This window comes from Leuresthes tenuis, unplaced genomic scaffold (assembly GCF_036924035.1).
Source record: "Leuresthes tenuis unplaced genomic scaffold, fLeuTen1.0.hap1 SCAF_18, whole genome shotgun sequence".
NCBI classification, from domain to species: domain Eukaryota; kingdom Metazoa; phylum Chordata; class Actinopteri; order Atheriniformes; family Atherinopsidae; genus Leuresthes; species Leuresthes tenuis.
In genome coordinates, this window is record NW_027325372.1 from 7,113,481 (window position 1) to 7,129,360 (window position 15,880).

The 15,880-nt window shown below is 38.2% G+C and overlaps 8 gene segments (V, D, J or C); 3 read left to right on the forward strand and 5 right to left on the reverse strand.

Annotated features, from left to right (window-relative positions):
* Positions 1-185: 185 nt before the first annotated feature.
* Positions 186-678, reverse strand: LOC140274690 (Ig kappa chain V region 3368-like). The segment is given in 2 exon segments: positions 186-532; positions 630-678. Coding segments are annotated over 2 exon segments (396 nt in total).
* An 875-nt stretch (positions 679-1,553) lies between these two features.
* Positions 1,554-3,022, forward strand: LOC140274930 (Ig kappa-b4 chain C region-like). The segment is given in 2 exon segments: positions 1,554-1,634; positions 2,526-3,022. A coding segment is annotated over 1 exon segment (267 nt).
* A 1,038-nt stretch (positions 3,023-4,060) lies between these two features.
* Positions 4,061-4,903, reverse strand: LOC140275034 (immunoglobulin kappa variable 2-28-like). The segment is given in 2 exon segments: positions 4,061-4,479; positions 4,696-4,903. Coding segments are annotated over 2 exon segments (360 nt in total).
* Positions 4,904-5,635: 732 nt separating this feature from the next.
* Positions 5,636-6,128, reverse strand: LOC140274691 (immunoglobulin kappa variable 4-1-like). The segment is given in 2 exon segments: positions 5,636-5,982; positions 6,080-6,128. Coding segments are annotated over 2 exon segments (396 nt in total).
* A 496-nt stretch (positions 6,129-6,624) lies between these two features.
* Positions 6,625-8,093, forward strand: LOC140274948 (Ig kappa-b4 chain C region-like). The segment is given in 2 exon segments: positions 6,625-6,705; positions 7,597-8,093. A coding segment is annotated over 1 exon segment (267 nt).
* Positions 8,094-10,713: 2,620 nt separating this feature from the next.
* Positions 10,714-11,233, reverse strand: LOC140274693 (immunoglobulin kappa variable 4-1-like). The segment is given in 2 exon segments: positions 10,714-11,048; positions 11,146-11,233. Coding segments are annotated over 2 exon segments (423 nt in total).
* Positions 11,234-11,697: 464 nt separating this feature from the next.
* On the forward strand, positions 11,698-13,539 carry LOC140274931 (Ig kappa-b4 chain C region-like). The segment is given in 2 exon segments: positions 11,698-11,771; positions 13,043-13,539. A coding segment is annotated over 1 exon segment (267 nt).
* Positions 13,540-14,589: 1,050 nt separating this feature from the next.
* Positions 14,590-15,461, reverse strand: LOC140275064 (immunoglobulin kappa variable 2-28-like). The segment is given in 2 exon segments: positions 14,590-14,995; positions 15,212-15,461. Coding segments are annotated over 2 exon segments (360 nt in total).
* Between the last annotated feature and the right edge of the window lie 419 nt (positions 15,462-15,880).

Consider the following 15,880-nt stretch of genomic DNA (forward strand, 5'->3'; position numbering starts at 1 on the left):
ATTGTTATGGGAAGATTATGACAATTATTAATTGAATTCTTATGTTTTGATGTTTGTAAAAGTGAAACATAATGCTTGTGAGTGTGTGTTTAGTGAACTGTATCAGTCTGCAGCAGCTTCCAGCTGCAGAAGTTATTTCAGTTTTGGCTGAATCTGACTGAAGGAGGTTTTTGTACGATGATTTTTCACTGTGTGAACAGATACTGGCTGTTTATATAATGGCGACTCTGACAGTAATAAACTCCTGCATCTTCAGCCTGAACTCCACTGATGGTCAGAGTGAAGTCGACTCCATTCCCTGCTCCACTTCCACTGAATCTGGAGGAGATTCCTGAAAATCTGTCCGTTGTTCTGTAGATCAGAGCTTTAGGAGCTTCTCCAGATTTCTGATGGTACCAGGCCAGGATGGGTCTTGTAGGAGAACAACATGTTTCAACTTGTCGACTGGCCTTACAGTCAATAGAAACAGTTTGACCGAGCTGCACTGATTTGGCTGCTGGCTGAGTCAAGACAACACTTTGTCCAACAGACCCTGAGGAGAGAGAAGAAACACTGGACATGAGACGGTGAGGTGAAACTCAGCTACACTCCAAATGATTCTCACATCACAGGAAAATGATTTTCCTCACCCTGAGTGAAGCAGAGGAGAGTCCAGATGAGGACGCAGATCAAAGTCATGTTTTTGATGAGGAGGATTTCTGTGGCTGCTGTTGTCATGAAGGACAGCTGTCAGTCATCCAGTGTTCAACTCTCAGGACTATAAACTCTCCCAGAGCACTGGAGCATGGTGCTGCTGATGCAAAGTGGCTCTCTATGGAAATGCTCTGAATGACTCCAACAGGGACTTGGATCAATCTGATGATGCTGTTTATCAATTAATTATTCCATTTATTGAAAGATGTCACTGCTGCCTTTTTTATTTGTTGTGTTAGAACACATATGTAAATTCATTTTTAGTTTTTATTGTTTTTAAAAAACAAACAGTGTTAATTTGACTTACTTAATGACAAAATCACAAATACATATTAATGAAATAGAATAGATTAATCAGTTTTTAAATAGCTGGCAGTCTGTTGTAGCTTTTTCTGACATCAGCCAGCTGTGTTTTACAGGTGGAAACTGTTTGTCTTGAGTTTGTTGAGTCCAAAGTCAGAGAGCCGCGTCTCTCTGCTGTCAGAGGTTTTTGTACGACGACTCAACCAGTTTGTATCACTGTGGTGGACTTTTGGTGGAGGAACCAGACTGGAACTTGGAAGTAAGTTTAATATTGGATACATTTTTATGCTGTAGATCTTAAGTCTTTTATTCTACCAACATGTAATTCTTTAAAAATATTTGTTTTAAGCTCTCTGGTATAATTCTGGATCAATAGGTTGAAATACACCTAATTTCTAAAACTGGAAGGACAAATAGAAATATCATCAGCATATTTCTAAATGTGAAAAAAATTCAGACATTTAGATAAACAACATCTGAAGACTTTTACATTTAGTTTTTTCAGACAAAGTTGAGTTTGTTGTGTGCAAAGTCAGAGAGCCGCGTCTCTCTGCTGTCAGAGGTTTTTGTACGACGACTCAATCAGTTTGTATCACTGTGGTACACGTTCGGTGGAGGAACCAGACTGGATGTTGGAAGTAAGTCTCTAAAAACTGCTACAAACTACAAATCTGAAGGTCATATCTGTGTTTTTTCTAATATCTGTAGCAAGAGATACCTTTTTTATGGGACGAGTGAAATCAATTTTAAATCAATATATTACTTCTGGTTCTCCTCTCTTAGATTCCATTTCAGCAGAAAGTATTTAATTAACCTTTCTTCACATGCTCCAGTTAAGGTTTGAAACAACTTTAACGGTAACAAAACAATCATTCGTGTAATTTATTGAATTCTTTGTTTTGTCGACACATCTGAGTTGAGTCAAACTTATTCTGAACAGTGTGACTGAAGGACATGTTCAACAATCCTGCCAAATCTGTGATGTCTGAAAATGATTCTAACTTTTTCAGACTTAGTTTCAAAGTTTTTTTCTATCATGGTTTGAAATCTATTACATTTTGAATATAGTCCTTGTATATTTTCCAGCTCATAGTTTATTTTAACAGTGGAAATGATCAGAAAGGTTCATTGTTTCTTGAATGTGACAGCAAGGATGCTTGTACCAGGATTTTGATGAACTAACAGCGAATGTTAAAAAAACTAAATTAATGCAGTTTAGTCTCTGTGTTACAGTGATTATGAAATAATCAAGTTTCTGTTAAATCTTTTAAACTGTTAAAGTTAGCTGCTCAAAGTTGGTACTTTAATATATTTAAGTTCATGTCAGGACTCTGTGTGCTGATGTGCATGAGAGCTTTCTGAAAGGGAAGTGAAACAATGTGTGAATCAGTGACTGATGGAGAAGGAAACCATCTAACTGAAACTCCTTAAAGGACGAAACTCATCTGTGAAACGATAAGTGTCCACGTGTCTCGCATTCAGTTGAAAGCTGTATGGTCCCTGTTCTAAAACCGATTGGTGTCTTCTAGGTGATGTCCGTCCCACCCTGACGGTGCTGCCCCCCTCCACAGAGGAGCTGCAGCAGCAGAAGAAGGCCACCCTCATGTGTCTGGCCAACAAGGGCTTCCCCTCAGGCTGGAGTCTGTCCTGGAAGGTGGACGGCAGCAGCAGAAGCAGCAGCAGCATCAGCTGGGAGGAGAGCGGGAGCCCCGGGGTGCTGCAGAAGGACGGCCTCTACAGCTGGAGCAGCACCCTGAGGCTCACTGCAGACCAGTGGGGGAAGGTGGGCTCTGTGACCTGTGAGGCCACCCAGGGCTCCCAGACTCCAGTCACAGAGACACTGACGAGAGACCAGTGTTCCCAGTCCTGACCTGACTCACTGGGACTCAGTTATTCTTTTCATTCTCTTATGTTATCATTCTGCAGGCCTTTTTCTCTTTAACTTTTAAGATTATCACACAGTCTTGTTTACTTTGGAATGTTTATCATTTAACTATATTCAGACAATAAAAATTTACTCATTAAATTTGACTCCTATACTTTCTTAATATCTGGGACTACGGCTTGGGGAAGCTTTACTGATTTTTGAGAAAGGAATTTGTACATGAAGAATTCTTAAAGACAATACCGGACTAATTTAATGTCAAGCTGAAATTATTAATTAAAGTTGTATCAAAGTTTAAAGAGTAAATGCACCGATAAATCTCTTCTTCAGCCTGAACTCTGAAAATGAAAACTATTCCTTTTTTCATCAAATTGAATGATATAGTTAGTATAGATATTTTTTTCACTTTATTCAAACAGACAACTCTGAGTCATTTTTTGAGGAGCACATGACAAAACTCATTAGTCTAAAAAAAAGCCCATAAAGTCAGACATCTCATTCCTGAAACAGAGTAATTACCATGAACATAAAACAAGGTCATTTTCATTCACGGAACATTTTCATAGCATTATAGCAATTATTGACATTAAAATGCCCTGAAACTATGTGTCAGTTGCAGAAAATCCTCAGTAAACAGCTTGAAAAAGAATCCATTTTTTTCTCATTATGGGGTGTCTGACTGTTAAACTGTATAGACAAAGCACAGTCAGCCAGGACTTTATCAGGTATAATCTGTGGTAATTATTCAACAAAGAGAGAAAAAAAGGATCTTTTTGGAACCAACAGTGTTCGTCGCTTCTTTTTTTTTAACAAAAAAGAAAAAAAAAAAAAAAATTTATTTCAAAGTGTGAACTTTATAAGATCGAGGAACATGTTCACTTAAATAGCTTTGATTCATGAGGAAAGTGCTGAGAAACACTTTAGCAGACATCTTTCTATTTAGAAGTTTTATTTTCGTCAGTGATTTTGATCTGATTGTTTGAAGATGAAGAAATTTTAAATCATAAATTGCTGTTGAAATTTCAAGTTATTCTTCCATCTTATTTTGATGATTGTTTAATGTTCTGTGTCAGTGATCATCAACACAAAGTCAAAGTTTGTAAAAATATCTGGTCTATAACAAAATTATAAAATCTAAATAATCTGTTTGATCATAAAATAATAAATAGATAACTCCTGATACATTGTGGCTTTATAATTTACAGCAGCTTTGTGTGTTTTTAGTTTCAGTGCAGCTGTTGATCAGATCAGTTCCTCTCCAGCTGAGGGAGGTTTTTGTACGACGTTGTATCACTGTGTGAACGGTGGGCTGTAACCCTGCTGACAGTAATAAACTCCTGAATCTTCAGCCTGAACTCTGCTGATGGTCAGAGTGAAGTCAGTCCCAGATCCACTTCCACTGAAACGATCTGAAACTCCAGACTGACGATTTGTAGCATAATAGATCAGGAGTTTCGGAGCTTCTCCAGGTTTCTGGAGGTACCAGTGGAGGTTGCTATAAACAGTTGAACTGGTTTTACATCTGATGGAGAAAGTGTTTCCTGGAACAACAGACTGAGATACAGGAGTCTGAGTCACTAAGATTTGTCCTGATGAACCTGGAAAATATGAGAAAGACGAGAATAGTTATCAAGACAAATTCAACTTGAGGAAAGATTATCAACATCCAAACAGAAGAAGATGATTTATTTAACATGGAGAATAGATGGAAGAAGGTCAATGCTGCTTGTTTCAGTGTTTCTCCATCATAGCAGAACATCATTGTGGTGAACCTGGTTGTATCCTGAAGCAGAGCTTTAAGAAGAGAGTCTCACCCTGAACAAGGAGCCCCAGGGTGGTCAGCAGTAGAGTCAGTGACATCATCATTGTGCTGCTGGTGTGTCAGTGTCTCTGAAAGGTCTGGACAGCCACTGATCAACACTGACCTCTTAACATCTGGGAGCAGAGAGGCAGGACACATATGCAAACACACAGAGTCAGTCAGCTGTAGCTGTCCTCTACATGTCAGGATGTTTCCTCCTCTCTGCTTGGACAGCTGACTGTTACATCATCTTCATGTAGATTCTCAGCTTGACATTTAATTGTGCAGAGGATGATTTAATAAATGATCATCCTGGTTGAATTTATCTCAGCATAACACTACGTTAAACTATTAAAAAGAACCTGTCGCTTTAGTGTCCAGGTAGAAGGAAAGAAAACTGTTGAATTTCTTCTCACATCAGGTCAATTAGACTAAATTAACTCTGAAATGAAAATGTGATTTTATTCTTAACCACATAGCTTCAATTTCATCAACAAAAAAGAAAAGAAAGAACAAACAACAGCTTCATCATTCATGGTATTTGTTTTGTATTTGATGATGTCAGACTGACAGTAATATCTTGCTTTAATTCATCCTTTTAGATTGTTGGTATAAACTTCATGCCACAGGAATCTTGGCCCTAATGTGTCAAACCTGAAACTACAAATACAAAACAAATCAAATCTTGTCGTATAAATGTAGCTTTTGTTCAGAGTAAGAAGTCTGTTTAAAGTTTAAAGATGCCACATTTGGTCTGAAGGTGGAACTATTGTTATGGGAAGATTATGACAATTATTTATTGAATTCTTATGTTTTGAAGTTTGTAAAAGTGAAACTTAATGCTTGTGAGTGTGTGTTTAGTGAACTGTATCAGTCTGCAGCAGCTTCCAGCTGCAGAAGTTATTTCAGTTTTGGCTGAATCTGACTGAAGGAGGTTTTTGTACGATGCTTTCTCACTGTGTGAACACTTCCTGACTGTTTAACCAGTGATAACTCTGACAGTAATAAACTCCTGCATCTTCAGCCTGAACTCCACTGATGGTCAGAGTGAAGTCGACTCCATTCCCTGCTCCACTTCCACTGAATGTGGAGGAGATTCCTGAAAATCTGTCTGATGTCAAGTAGATCAGAGCTTTAGGAGCTTCTCCGGATTTCTGATGGTACCAGGCCAGGATGGGTCTTGTAGGAGAACAACATGTTTCAACTTGTCGACTGGCCTTACAGTTAATAGAAACAGTTTGACCGAGCTGCACTGATTTGGCTGCTGGCTGAGTCAAGACAACACTTTGTCCAACAGACCCTGAGGAGAGAGAAGAAACACTGGACATGAGACGGTGAGGTGAAACTCAGCTACACTCCAAATGATTCTCACATCACAGGAAAATGATTTTCCTCACCCTGAGTGAAGCAGAGGAGAGTCCAGATGAGGACGCAGATCAAAGTCATGTTTTTTATGAGGAGGATTTCTGTGGCTGCTGTTGTCATGAAGGACAGCTGTCAGTCATCCAGTGTTCAACTCTCAGGACTATAAACTCTCCCAGAGCACTGGAGCATGGTGCTGCTGATGCAAAGTGGCTCTCTATGGAAATGCTCTGACTGACTCCAACAGGGACTTGGATCAATCTGATGATGCTGTTTATCAATTAATTATTCCATTTATTGAAAGATGTCACTGCTGCCTTTTTTATTTGTTGTGTTAGAACACATATGTAAATTCATTTTTAGTTTTTATTGTTTTTAAAAAACAAACAGTGTTAATTTGACTTACTTAATGACAAAATCACAAATACATATTAATGAAATAGAATAGATTAATCAGTTTTTAAATAGCTGGCAGTCTGTTGTAGCTTTTTCTGACATCAGCCAGCTGTGTTTTACAGGTGGAAACTGTTTGTCTTGAGTTCGTTGAGTCCAAAATCAGAGACCAGCGTCTCTGTGCTGTCAGAGGTTTTTGTACGACGACTCAATCAGTTTGTATCACTGTGGTACACGTTCGGTGGAGGAACCAGACTGGATGTTGGAAGTAAGTCTCTAAAAACTGCTACAAACTACAAATCTGAAGGTCATATCTGTGTTTTTTCTAATATCTGTAGCAAGAGATACCTTTTTTATGGGACGAGTGAAATCAATTTTAAATCAATATATTACTTCTGGTTCTCCTCTCTTAGATTCCATTTCAGCAGAAAGTATTTAATTAACCTTTCTTCACATGCTCCAGTTAAGGTTTGAGACAACTTTAACGGTAACAAAACAATCATTCGTGTAATTTATTGAATTCTTTGTTTTGTCGACACATCTGAGTTGAGTCAAACTTATTCTGAACAGTGTGACTGAAGGACATGTTCAACAATCCTGCCAAATCTGTGATGTCTGAAAATGATTCTAACTTTTTCAGACTTAGTTTCAAAGTTTTTTTCTATCATGGTTTGAAATCTATTACATTTTGAATATAGTCCTTGTATATTTTCCAGCTCATAGTTTATTTTAACAGTGGAAATGATCAGAAAGGTTCATTGTTTCTTGAATGTGACAGCAAGGATGCTTGTACCAGGATTTTGATGAACTAACAGCGAATGTTAAAAAAACTAAATTAATGCAGTTTAGTCTCTGTGTTACAGTGATTATGAAATAATCAAGTTTCTGTTAAATCTTTTAAACTGTTAAAGTTAGCTGCTTAAAGTTGGTGCTTTAACATATTTAAGTTCATGTCAGGAGTCTCTGTGCGGATGTGCATGAGAGCTTTCTGAAAGGGAAGTGAAACAATGTGTGAATCAGTGACTGATGGAGAAGGAAACCATCTAACTGAAACTCCTTAAAGGACGAAACTCATCTGTGAAACGATAAGTGTCCACGTGTCTCGCATTCAGTTGAAAGCTGTATGGTCCCTGTTCTAAAACCGATTGGTGTCTTCTAGGTGATGTCCGTCCCACCCTGACGGTGCTGCCCCCCTCCACAGAGGAGCTGCAGCAGCAGAAGAAGGCCACCCTCATGTGTCTGGCCAACAAGGGCTTCCCCTCAGGCTGGAGTCTGTCCTGGAAGGTGGACGGCAGCAGCAGAAGCAGCAGCAGCATCAGCTGGGAGGAGAGCGGGAGCCCCGGGGTGCTGCAGAAGGACGGCCTCTACAGCTGGAGCAGCACCCTGAGGCTCACTGCAGACCAGTGGGGGAAGGTGGGCTCTGTGACCTGTGAGGCCACCCAGGGCTCCCAGACTCCAGTCACAGAGACACTGACGAGAGACCAGTGTTCCCAGTCCTGACCTGACTCACTGGGACTCAGTTATTCTTTTCATTCTCTTATGTTATCATTCTGCAGGCCTTTTTCTCTTTAACTTTTAAGATTATCACACAGTCTTGTTTACTTTGGAATGTTTATCATTTAACTATATTCAGACAATAAAGATTTACTCATTAAATTTGACTCCTATACTTTCTTAATATCCGGGACTACGGCTTGGGGAATCTTTACTGATTTTTGAGAAAGGAATTTGTACATGAAGGATTCTTTAAGACAATACCGGTCTAATTTAATGTCAAGCTGAAATTATTAATTAAAGTTGTATCACAGTTTAAAGAGTAAATGTAATGATAAATCTCTTCTTCAGCCTGAACTCTGCAGATTAAAACGATTCTTTTTTTTCATCAAATTGAATGATATAGTTAGTATAAATATTTTTTTCACGATATTCAAACAGACAACTCTGAGTCATTTTTTGAGGAGCACATGACAAAACTCAATAGTCTCAAAAAAAGCCCATAAAGTCAGACATCTCATTCCTGAAACAGAGTAATTACCATGAACATAAAACAAGTTCATTTTCATTCAAGGAACATTTTCATAGCATTATAGCAATTATTGACATTAAAATGCCCTGAAACTATGTGTCAGTTGCAGAAAATCCTCAGTAAACAGCTTGAAACAGAATCCATTTTTTTCTCATTATGGGGTGTCTGACTGTTAAACTGTATAGACAAAGCAGTCAGCCAGGACTTTATCAGGTATAATCTGTGGTAATTATTCAACAAAGAGAGAAAAAAAGGATCTTTTTGGAACCAACAGTGTTCGTCGCTTCTTTTTTTTTAACAAAAAAGAAAAAAAAATGGTTTATTTGTGATTTAAAAGTGTGAACTTTATAAGATCGAGGAACATGTTCACTTAAATAGCTTTGATTCCTAAGGAAAGTGCTGAAAAACACTTTATAAGACATCTTTCTATTTAGAAGTTTTATTTTCGTCAGTGATTTTGATCTGATTGTTTGAAGATGAAGAAATTTTAAATCATAAATTGCTGTTGAAATTTCAAGTTATTCTTCAATCTTATTTTGATGATTGTTTAATGTTCTGTGTCATTAATCATCAACACAAAGTCAAACTTTGTAAAAATATCTGGTCGAAAACAAAATTATAAAATCTAAATAATCTGTTTAATCATAAAATAATAAATAGATAACTGCTGATACATTGTGGCTTTATCATTTAGAGCAGCTTTGTGTGTTTTTAGTTTCAGTGCAGCTGTTGATCAGATCAGTTCCTCTCCAGCTGAGGGAGGTTTTTGTACGACGTTGTATCACTGTGTGAACGGTGTGCTGTAACCCTGCTGACAGTAATAAACTCCTGAATCTTCAGCCTGAACTCTGCTGATGGTCAGAGTGAAGTCAGTCCCAGATCCACTTCAACTGAAACGATCGGAAACTCCAGACTGACGAGTTGTAGCAGAACGGATCAGGAATTTAGGAGCTTCTCCAGGTTTCTGGAGGTACCAGTGGAGGTAGCTACTAACACTTGTGCTGGTTTTACATCTGATGGAGACAGTGTTTCCTGGAACAACAGACTGAGATCCAGGAGTCTGAGTCACTAAGATTTGTCCTGATGAACCTGGAAAATATGAGAAAGATGAGAATAGTTATCAAGACAAATTCAGCTTGAGGAAAGATCATCAACATCCAAACAGAAGAGGATGATTTCTTTAACATGGAGAATAGATGGAAGAAGGTCAGTGCTGCTTGTTTCAGTGTTTCTCCATCATAGCAGAACATCATTGTGGTGAACCTGGTTGTATCCTGAAGCAGAGCTTTAAGAAGAGAGTCTCACCCTGAACAAGGAGCCCCAGGGTGGTCAGCAGTAGAGTCAGTGACATCATCATTGTGCTGCTGGTGTGTCAGTGTCTCTGAAAGGTCTGGACAGCCACTGATCAACACTGACCTCTTAACATCTGGGAGCAGAGAGGCAGGACACATATGCAAACACACAGAGTCAGTCAGCTGTAGCTGTCCTCTACATGTCAGGATGTTTCCTCCTCTCTGCTTGGACAGCTGACTGTTACATCATCTTCATGTAGATTCTCAGCTTGACATTTAATTGTGCAGAGGATGATTTAATAAATGATCATCCTGGTTGAATTTATCTCAGCATAACACTACGTTAAACTATTAAAAATAACCTGTCGCTTTAGTGTCCAGGTAGAAGGAAAGAAAACTGTTGAATTTCTTCTCACATCAGGTCAATTAGACTAAATTAACTCTGAAATGAAAATGTGATTTTATTCTTAACCACATAGCTTCAGTTTTAGCTAAAAAAAAAAAAAGAAAAGAAAGAACAAACAACAGCTTCATCATTCATGGTATTTGTTTTGTATTTGTTGATGTCAGACTGACAGTAATATCTAGCTTTAATTCATCCTTTTAGATTGTTGCTATAAACTTCATGCCACAGGAATCTTGGCCCTAATGTGTCAAACCTGAAACTACAAATACAAAATAAATCAAATCTTGTCCTATAAATGTAGCTTTTGTTCAGAGTAAGAAGTTTGTTTAATGTTTAAAGATGCCACATTTGGTCTGAAGGTGGAACTATTGTTATGGGAAGATTATGACAATTATTAATTGAATTCTTATGTTTTGATGTTTGTAAAAGTGAAACATAATGCTTGTGAGTGTGTGTTTAGTGAACTGTATCAGTCTGCAGCAGCTTCCAGCTGCAGAAGTTATTTCAGTTTTGGCTGAATCTGACTGAAGGAGGTTTTTGTACGATGCTTTTTCACTGTGTGAACACGGGGCCACTGTGATAACTCTGACAGTAATAAACTCCTGCATCTTCAGCCTGAACTCCACTGATGGTCAGAGTGAAGTCAACTCCATTCCCTGCTCCACTTCCACTGAATCTGGAGGAGATTCCTGAAAATCTGTCTGATGTGAAGTAGATCAGAGCTTTAGGAGCTTCTCCAGATTTCTGATGGTACCAGGCCAGGAAGTATTGTGATCCAGAGTACTGAACTACTTCTGGATTTGCCTTACAGTCAATAGAAGCAGTTTGACCGAGCTGCACTGATTTGGCTGCTGGCTGAGTCAAGACAACACTTTGTCCAACAGACCCTGAGGAGAGAGAAGAAACACTGGACATGAGACGATGAGGTGAAACTCAGCTACACTCCAAATGATTCTCACATCACAGGAAAATGATTTTCCTCACCCTGAGTGAAGCAGAGGAGAGTCCAGATGAGGACGCAGATCAAAGTCATGTTTTTGATGAGGAGGATTTCTGTGGCTGCTGTTGTCATGAAGGTCAGCTGTCAGTCATCCAGTGTTCAACTCTCAGGACTATAAACTCTCCCAGAGCACTGGAGCATGGTGCTGCTGATGCAAAGTGGCTCTCTATGGAAATGCTCTGAATGACTCCAACAGGGACTTGGATCAATCTGATGATGCTGTTTATCAATTAATTATTCCATTTATTGAAAGATATCACTGCTGCCTTTTTTATTTGTTGCGTTAGAACACATATGTAAATTCATTTTTAGTTTTTATTGTTTTTAAAAAACAAACAGTGTTAATTTGACTTACTTTATGACAAAATCACAAATACATATTAATGAAATAGAATAGATTAATAATTTTTTAGATATCTGGCAGTCTGTTGTAGCTTTTTCTGACATCAGCCAGCTGTGTTTTACAGGTGGAAACTGTTTGTCTTGAGTTTGTTGAGTCCAAAGTCAGAGAGCCGCGTCTCTGTGCTGTCAGAGGTTTTTGTACGACGACTCAACCAGTTTGTATCACTGTGGTGGACTTTTGGTGGAGGAACCAGACTGGAACTTGGAAGTAAGTCGAATATTTGATACATTTTTATGCTGTAGATCTTAACTCTTTTATTCTACCAACATGTAATTCTTTAAAAATATTTGTTTTAAGCTCTCTGGTATAATTCTGGATCAATAGGTTAGAAATACACCTAATTTCTAAAACTGGAGGGACAAATAGAAATAATATCGACATAATCCTGAATGTGAAAAACATTCAGACATTTAGATAAACAACATCTGAAGACTTTTACATTTAGTTTTTTCAGACAAAGTTGAGTTTGTTGTGTGCAAAGTCAGAGAGCCGCGTCTCTCTGCTGTCAGAGGTTTTTGTACGACGACTCAACCAGTTTGTATCACTGTGGTACACGTTCGGTGGAGGAACCAGACTGGATGTTGGAAGTAAGTCTCTAAAAACTGCTACAAACTACAAATCTGAAGGTCATATCTGTGTTTTTTCTAATATTTGTAGCAAGAGATACCTTTTTTATGGGACGAGTGAAATCATTTTTAAATCAATATATTACTTCTGGTTCTCCTCTCTTAGATTCCATTTCAGCAGAAAGTATTTAATTAACCTTTCTTCACATGCTCCAGTTAATGTTTGAAACAACTTTAACGGTAACAAAACAATCATTCGTGTGATTTATTGAATTCTTTGTTTTCTCGACACATCTGAGTTGAGTCAAACTTATTCTGAACAGTGTGACTGAAGGACATGTTCAACAATCCTGCCAAATCTGTGATGTCTGAAAATGATTCTAACTTTTTCAGACTTAGTTTCAAAGTTTTTTTCTATCATGGTTTGAAATCTATTACATTTTGAATATAGTCCTTGTATATTTTCAAGCTCATAGTTTATTTTAACAGTGGAAATGATCAGAAAGGTTCATTGTTTCTTGAATGTGACAGCAAGGATGCTTGTACCAGGATTTTGATGAACTAACAGCGAATGTTAAAAAAACTAAATTAATGCAGTTTAGTCTCTGTGTTACAGTGATTATGAAATAATCAAGTTTCTGTTAAATCTTTTAAACTGTTAAAGTTAGCTGCTCAAAGTTGGTACTTTAACATATTTAAGTTCATGTCAGGAGTCTCTGTGCTGATGTGCATGAGAGCTTTCTGAAAGGGAAGTGAAACAATGTGTGAATCAGTGACTGATGGAGAAGGAAACCATCTAACTGAAACTCCTTAAAGGACGAAACTCATCTGTGAAACGATAAGTGTCCACGTGTCTCGCATTCAGTTGAAAGCTGTATGGTCCCTGTTCTAAAACCAATTGGTGTCTTCTAGGTGATGTCCGTCCCACCCTGACGGTGCTGCCCCCCTCCACAGAGGAGCTGCAGCAGCAGAAGAAGGCCACCCTCATGTGTCTGGCCAACAAGGGCTTCCCCTCAGGCTGGAGTCTGTCCTGGAAGGTGGACGGCAGCAGCAGAAGCAGCAGCAGCATCAGCTGGGAGGAGAGCGGGAGCCCCGGGGTGCTGCAGAAGGACGGCCTCTACAGCTGGAGCAGCACCCTGAGGCTCACTGCAGACCAGTGGGGGAAGGTGGGCTCTGTGACCTGTGAGGCCACCCAGGGCTCCCAGACTCCAGTCACAGAGACACTGACGAGAGACCAGTGTTCCCAGTCCTGACCTGACTCACTGGGACTCAGTTATTCTTTTCATTCTCTTATGTTATCATTCTGCAGGCCTTTTTCTCTTTAACTTTTAAGATTATCACACAGTCTTGTTTACTTTGGAATGTTTATCATTTAACTATATTCAGACAATAAAAATTTACTCATTAAATTTGACTCCTATACTTTCTTAATATCCGGGACTACGGCTTGGGGAAGCTTTACTGATTTTTGAGAAAGGAATTTGTACATGAAGAATTCTTAAAGACAATACCGGACTGATTTAATGTCAAGCTGAAATGATTAATTAAAGTTGTATCAAAGTTTAAAGAGTAAATGCACCGATAAATCTCTTCTTCAGCCTGAACTCTGAAAATGAAAACTATTCCTTTTTTCATCAAATTGAATGATATAGTTAGTATAAATATTTTTTTCACTTTATTCAAACAGACAACTCTGAGTCATTTTTTGAGGAGCACATGACAAAACTCATTAGTCTAAAAAAAAGCCCATAAAGTCAGACATCTCATTCCTGAAACAGAGTAATTACCATGAACATAAAACAAGGTCATTTTCATTCACGGAACATTTTCATAGCATTATAGCAATTATTGACATTAAAATGCCCTGAAACTATGTGTCAGTTGCAGAAAATCCTCAGTAAACAGCTTGAAAAAGAATCCATTTTTTTCTCATTATGGGGTGTCTGACTGTTAAACTGTATAGACAAAGCACAGTCAGCCAGGACTTTATCAGGTATAATCTGTGGTAATTATTCAACAAAGTGAGAAAAAAAGGATCTTTTTGGAACCAACAGTGTTCGTCGCTTCTTTTTTTTTAACAAAAAATAAAAAAAATGGTTTATTTGTGATTTAAAAGTGTGAACTTTATAAGATCGAGGAACATGTTCACTTAAATAGCTTTGATTCATGAGGAAAGTGCTGAAAAACACTTTAGCTGACATCTTTCTATTTAGAAGTTTTATTTTCGTCAGTGATTTTGATCTGATTGGTTGAAGATGAAAAAAGTTTAAATCACAAATTGCTGTTGAAATTTCAAGTTATTCTTCAATCTTATTTTGAGGATTATTTAATGTTCTGTGTCATTAATCATCAACACAAAGTCAAACTTTGTAAAAATATCTGGTCTACAACTAAATTTAATTCAAATAATCTGTTTAATCATAAAATAATGAATAGATAACTGCTGATACATTGTGGCTTTATCATTTAGAGCAGCTTTGTGTGTTTTTAGTTTCAGTGCAGCTGTTGATCAGATCAGTTCCTCTCCAGCTGAGGGAGGTTTTTGTACGACGTTGTATCACTGTGTGAACGGTGTGCTGTAACCCTGCTGACAGTAATAAACTCCTGAATCTTCAGCCTGAACTCTGCTGATGGTCAGAGAGTAATCAGTCCGAGATCCACTTCCACTGAAACGATCTGAAACTCCAGACTGACGATTTGTAGCAGAACGGATCAGGAGTTTCGGAGCTTCTCCAGGTTTCTGGAGGTACCAGTGGAGGAAGCTATAAACAGTTGAACTGGTTTTACATCTGATGGAGAAAGTGTTTCCTGGAACAACAGACTGAGATCCAGGAGTCTGAGTCACTAAGATTTGTCCTGATGAACCTGGAAAATATGAGAAAGATGAGAATAGTTATCAAGACAAATTCAACTTGAGGAAAGATTATCAACATCCAAACAGAAGAGGATGATTTCTTTAACATGGAGAATAGATGGGAGAAGGTCAATGCTGCTTGTTTCAGTGTTTCTCCATCATAGCAGAACATCATTGTGGTGAACCTGGTTGTATCCTGAAGCAGAGCTTTAAGAAGAGAGTCTCACCCTGAACAAGGAGCCCCAGGGTGGTCAGCAGTAGAGTCAGTGACATCATCATTGTGCTGCTGGTGTGTCAGTGTCTCTGAAAGGTCTGGACAGCCACTGATCAACACTGACCTCTTAACATCTGGGAGCAGAGAGGCAGGACACATATGCAAACACACAGAGTCAGTCAGCTGTAGCTGTCCTCTACATGTCAGGATGTTTCCTCCTCTCTGCTTGGACAGCTGACTGTTACATCATCTTCATGTAGATTCTCAGCTTGACATTTAATTGTGCAGAGGATGATTTAATAAATGATCATCCTTGTTGAATTTATCTCAGCATAACACTACGTTAAACTATTAAAAATAACCTGTCGCTTTAGTGTCCAGGTAGAAGGAAAGAAAACTGTTGAATTTCTTCTCACATCAGGTCAATTAGACTAAATTAACTCTGAAATGAAAAAGTGATTTTATTCTTAACCACATAGCTTCAGTTTCATCAAGAAACAAAAGAAAAGAAAGAACAAACAACAGCTTCATCATTCATGGTATTTGTTTTGTATTTGTTGATGTCAGACTGACAGTAATATCTTGCTTTAATTCATCCTTTTAGATTGTTGCTATAAACTTCATGCCACAGGAATCTTGGCCCTAATGTGTCAAACCTGAAACTACAAATACAAAATAAATC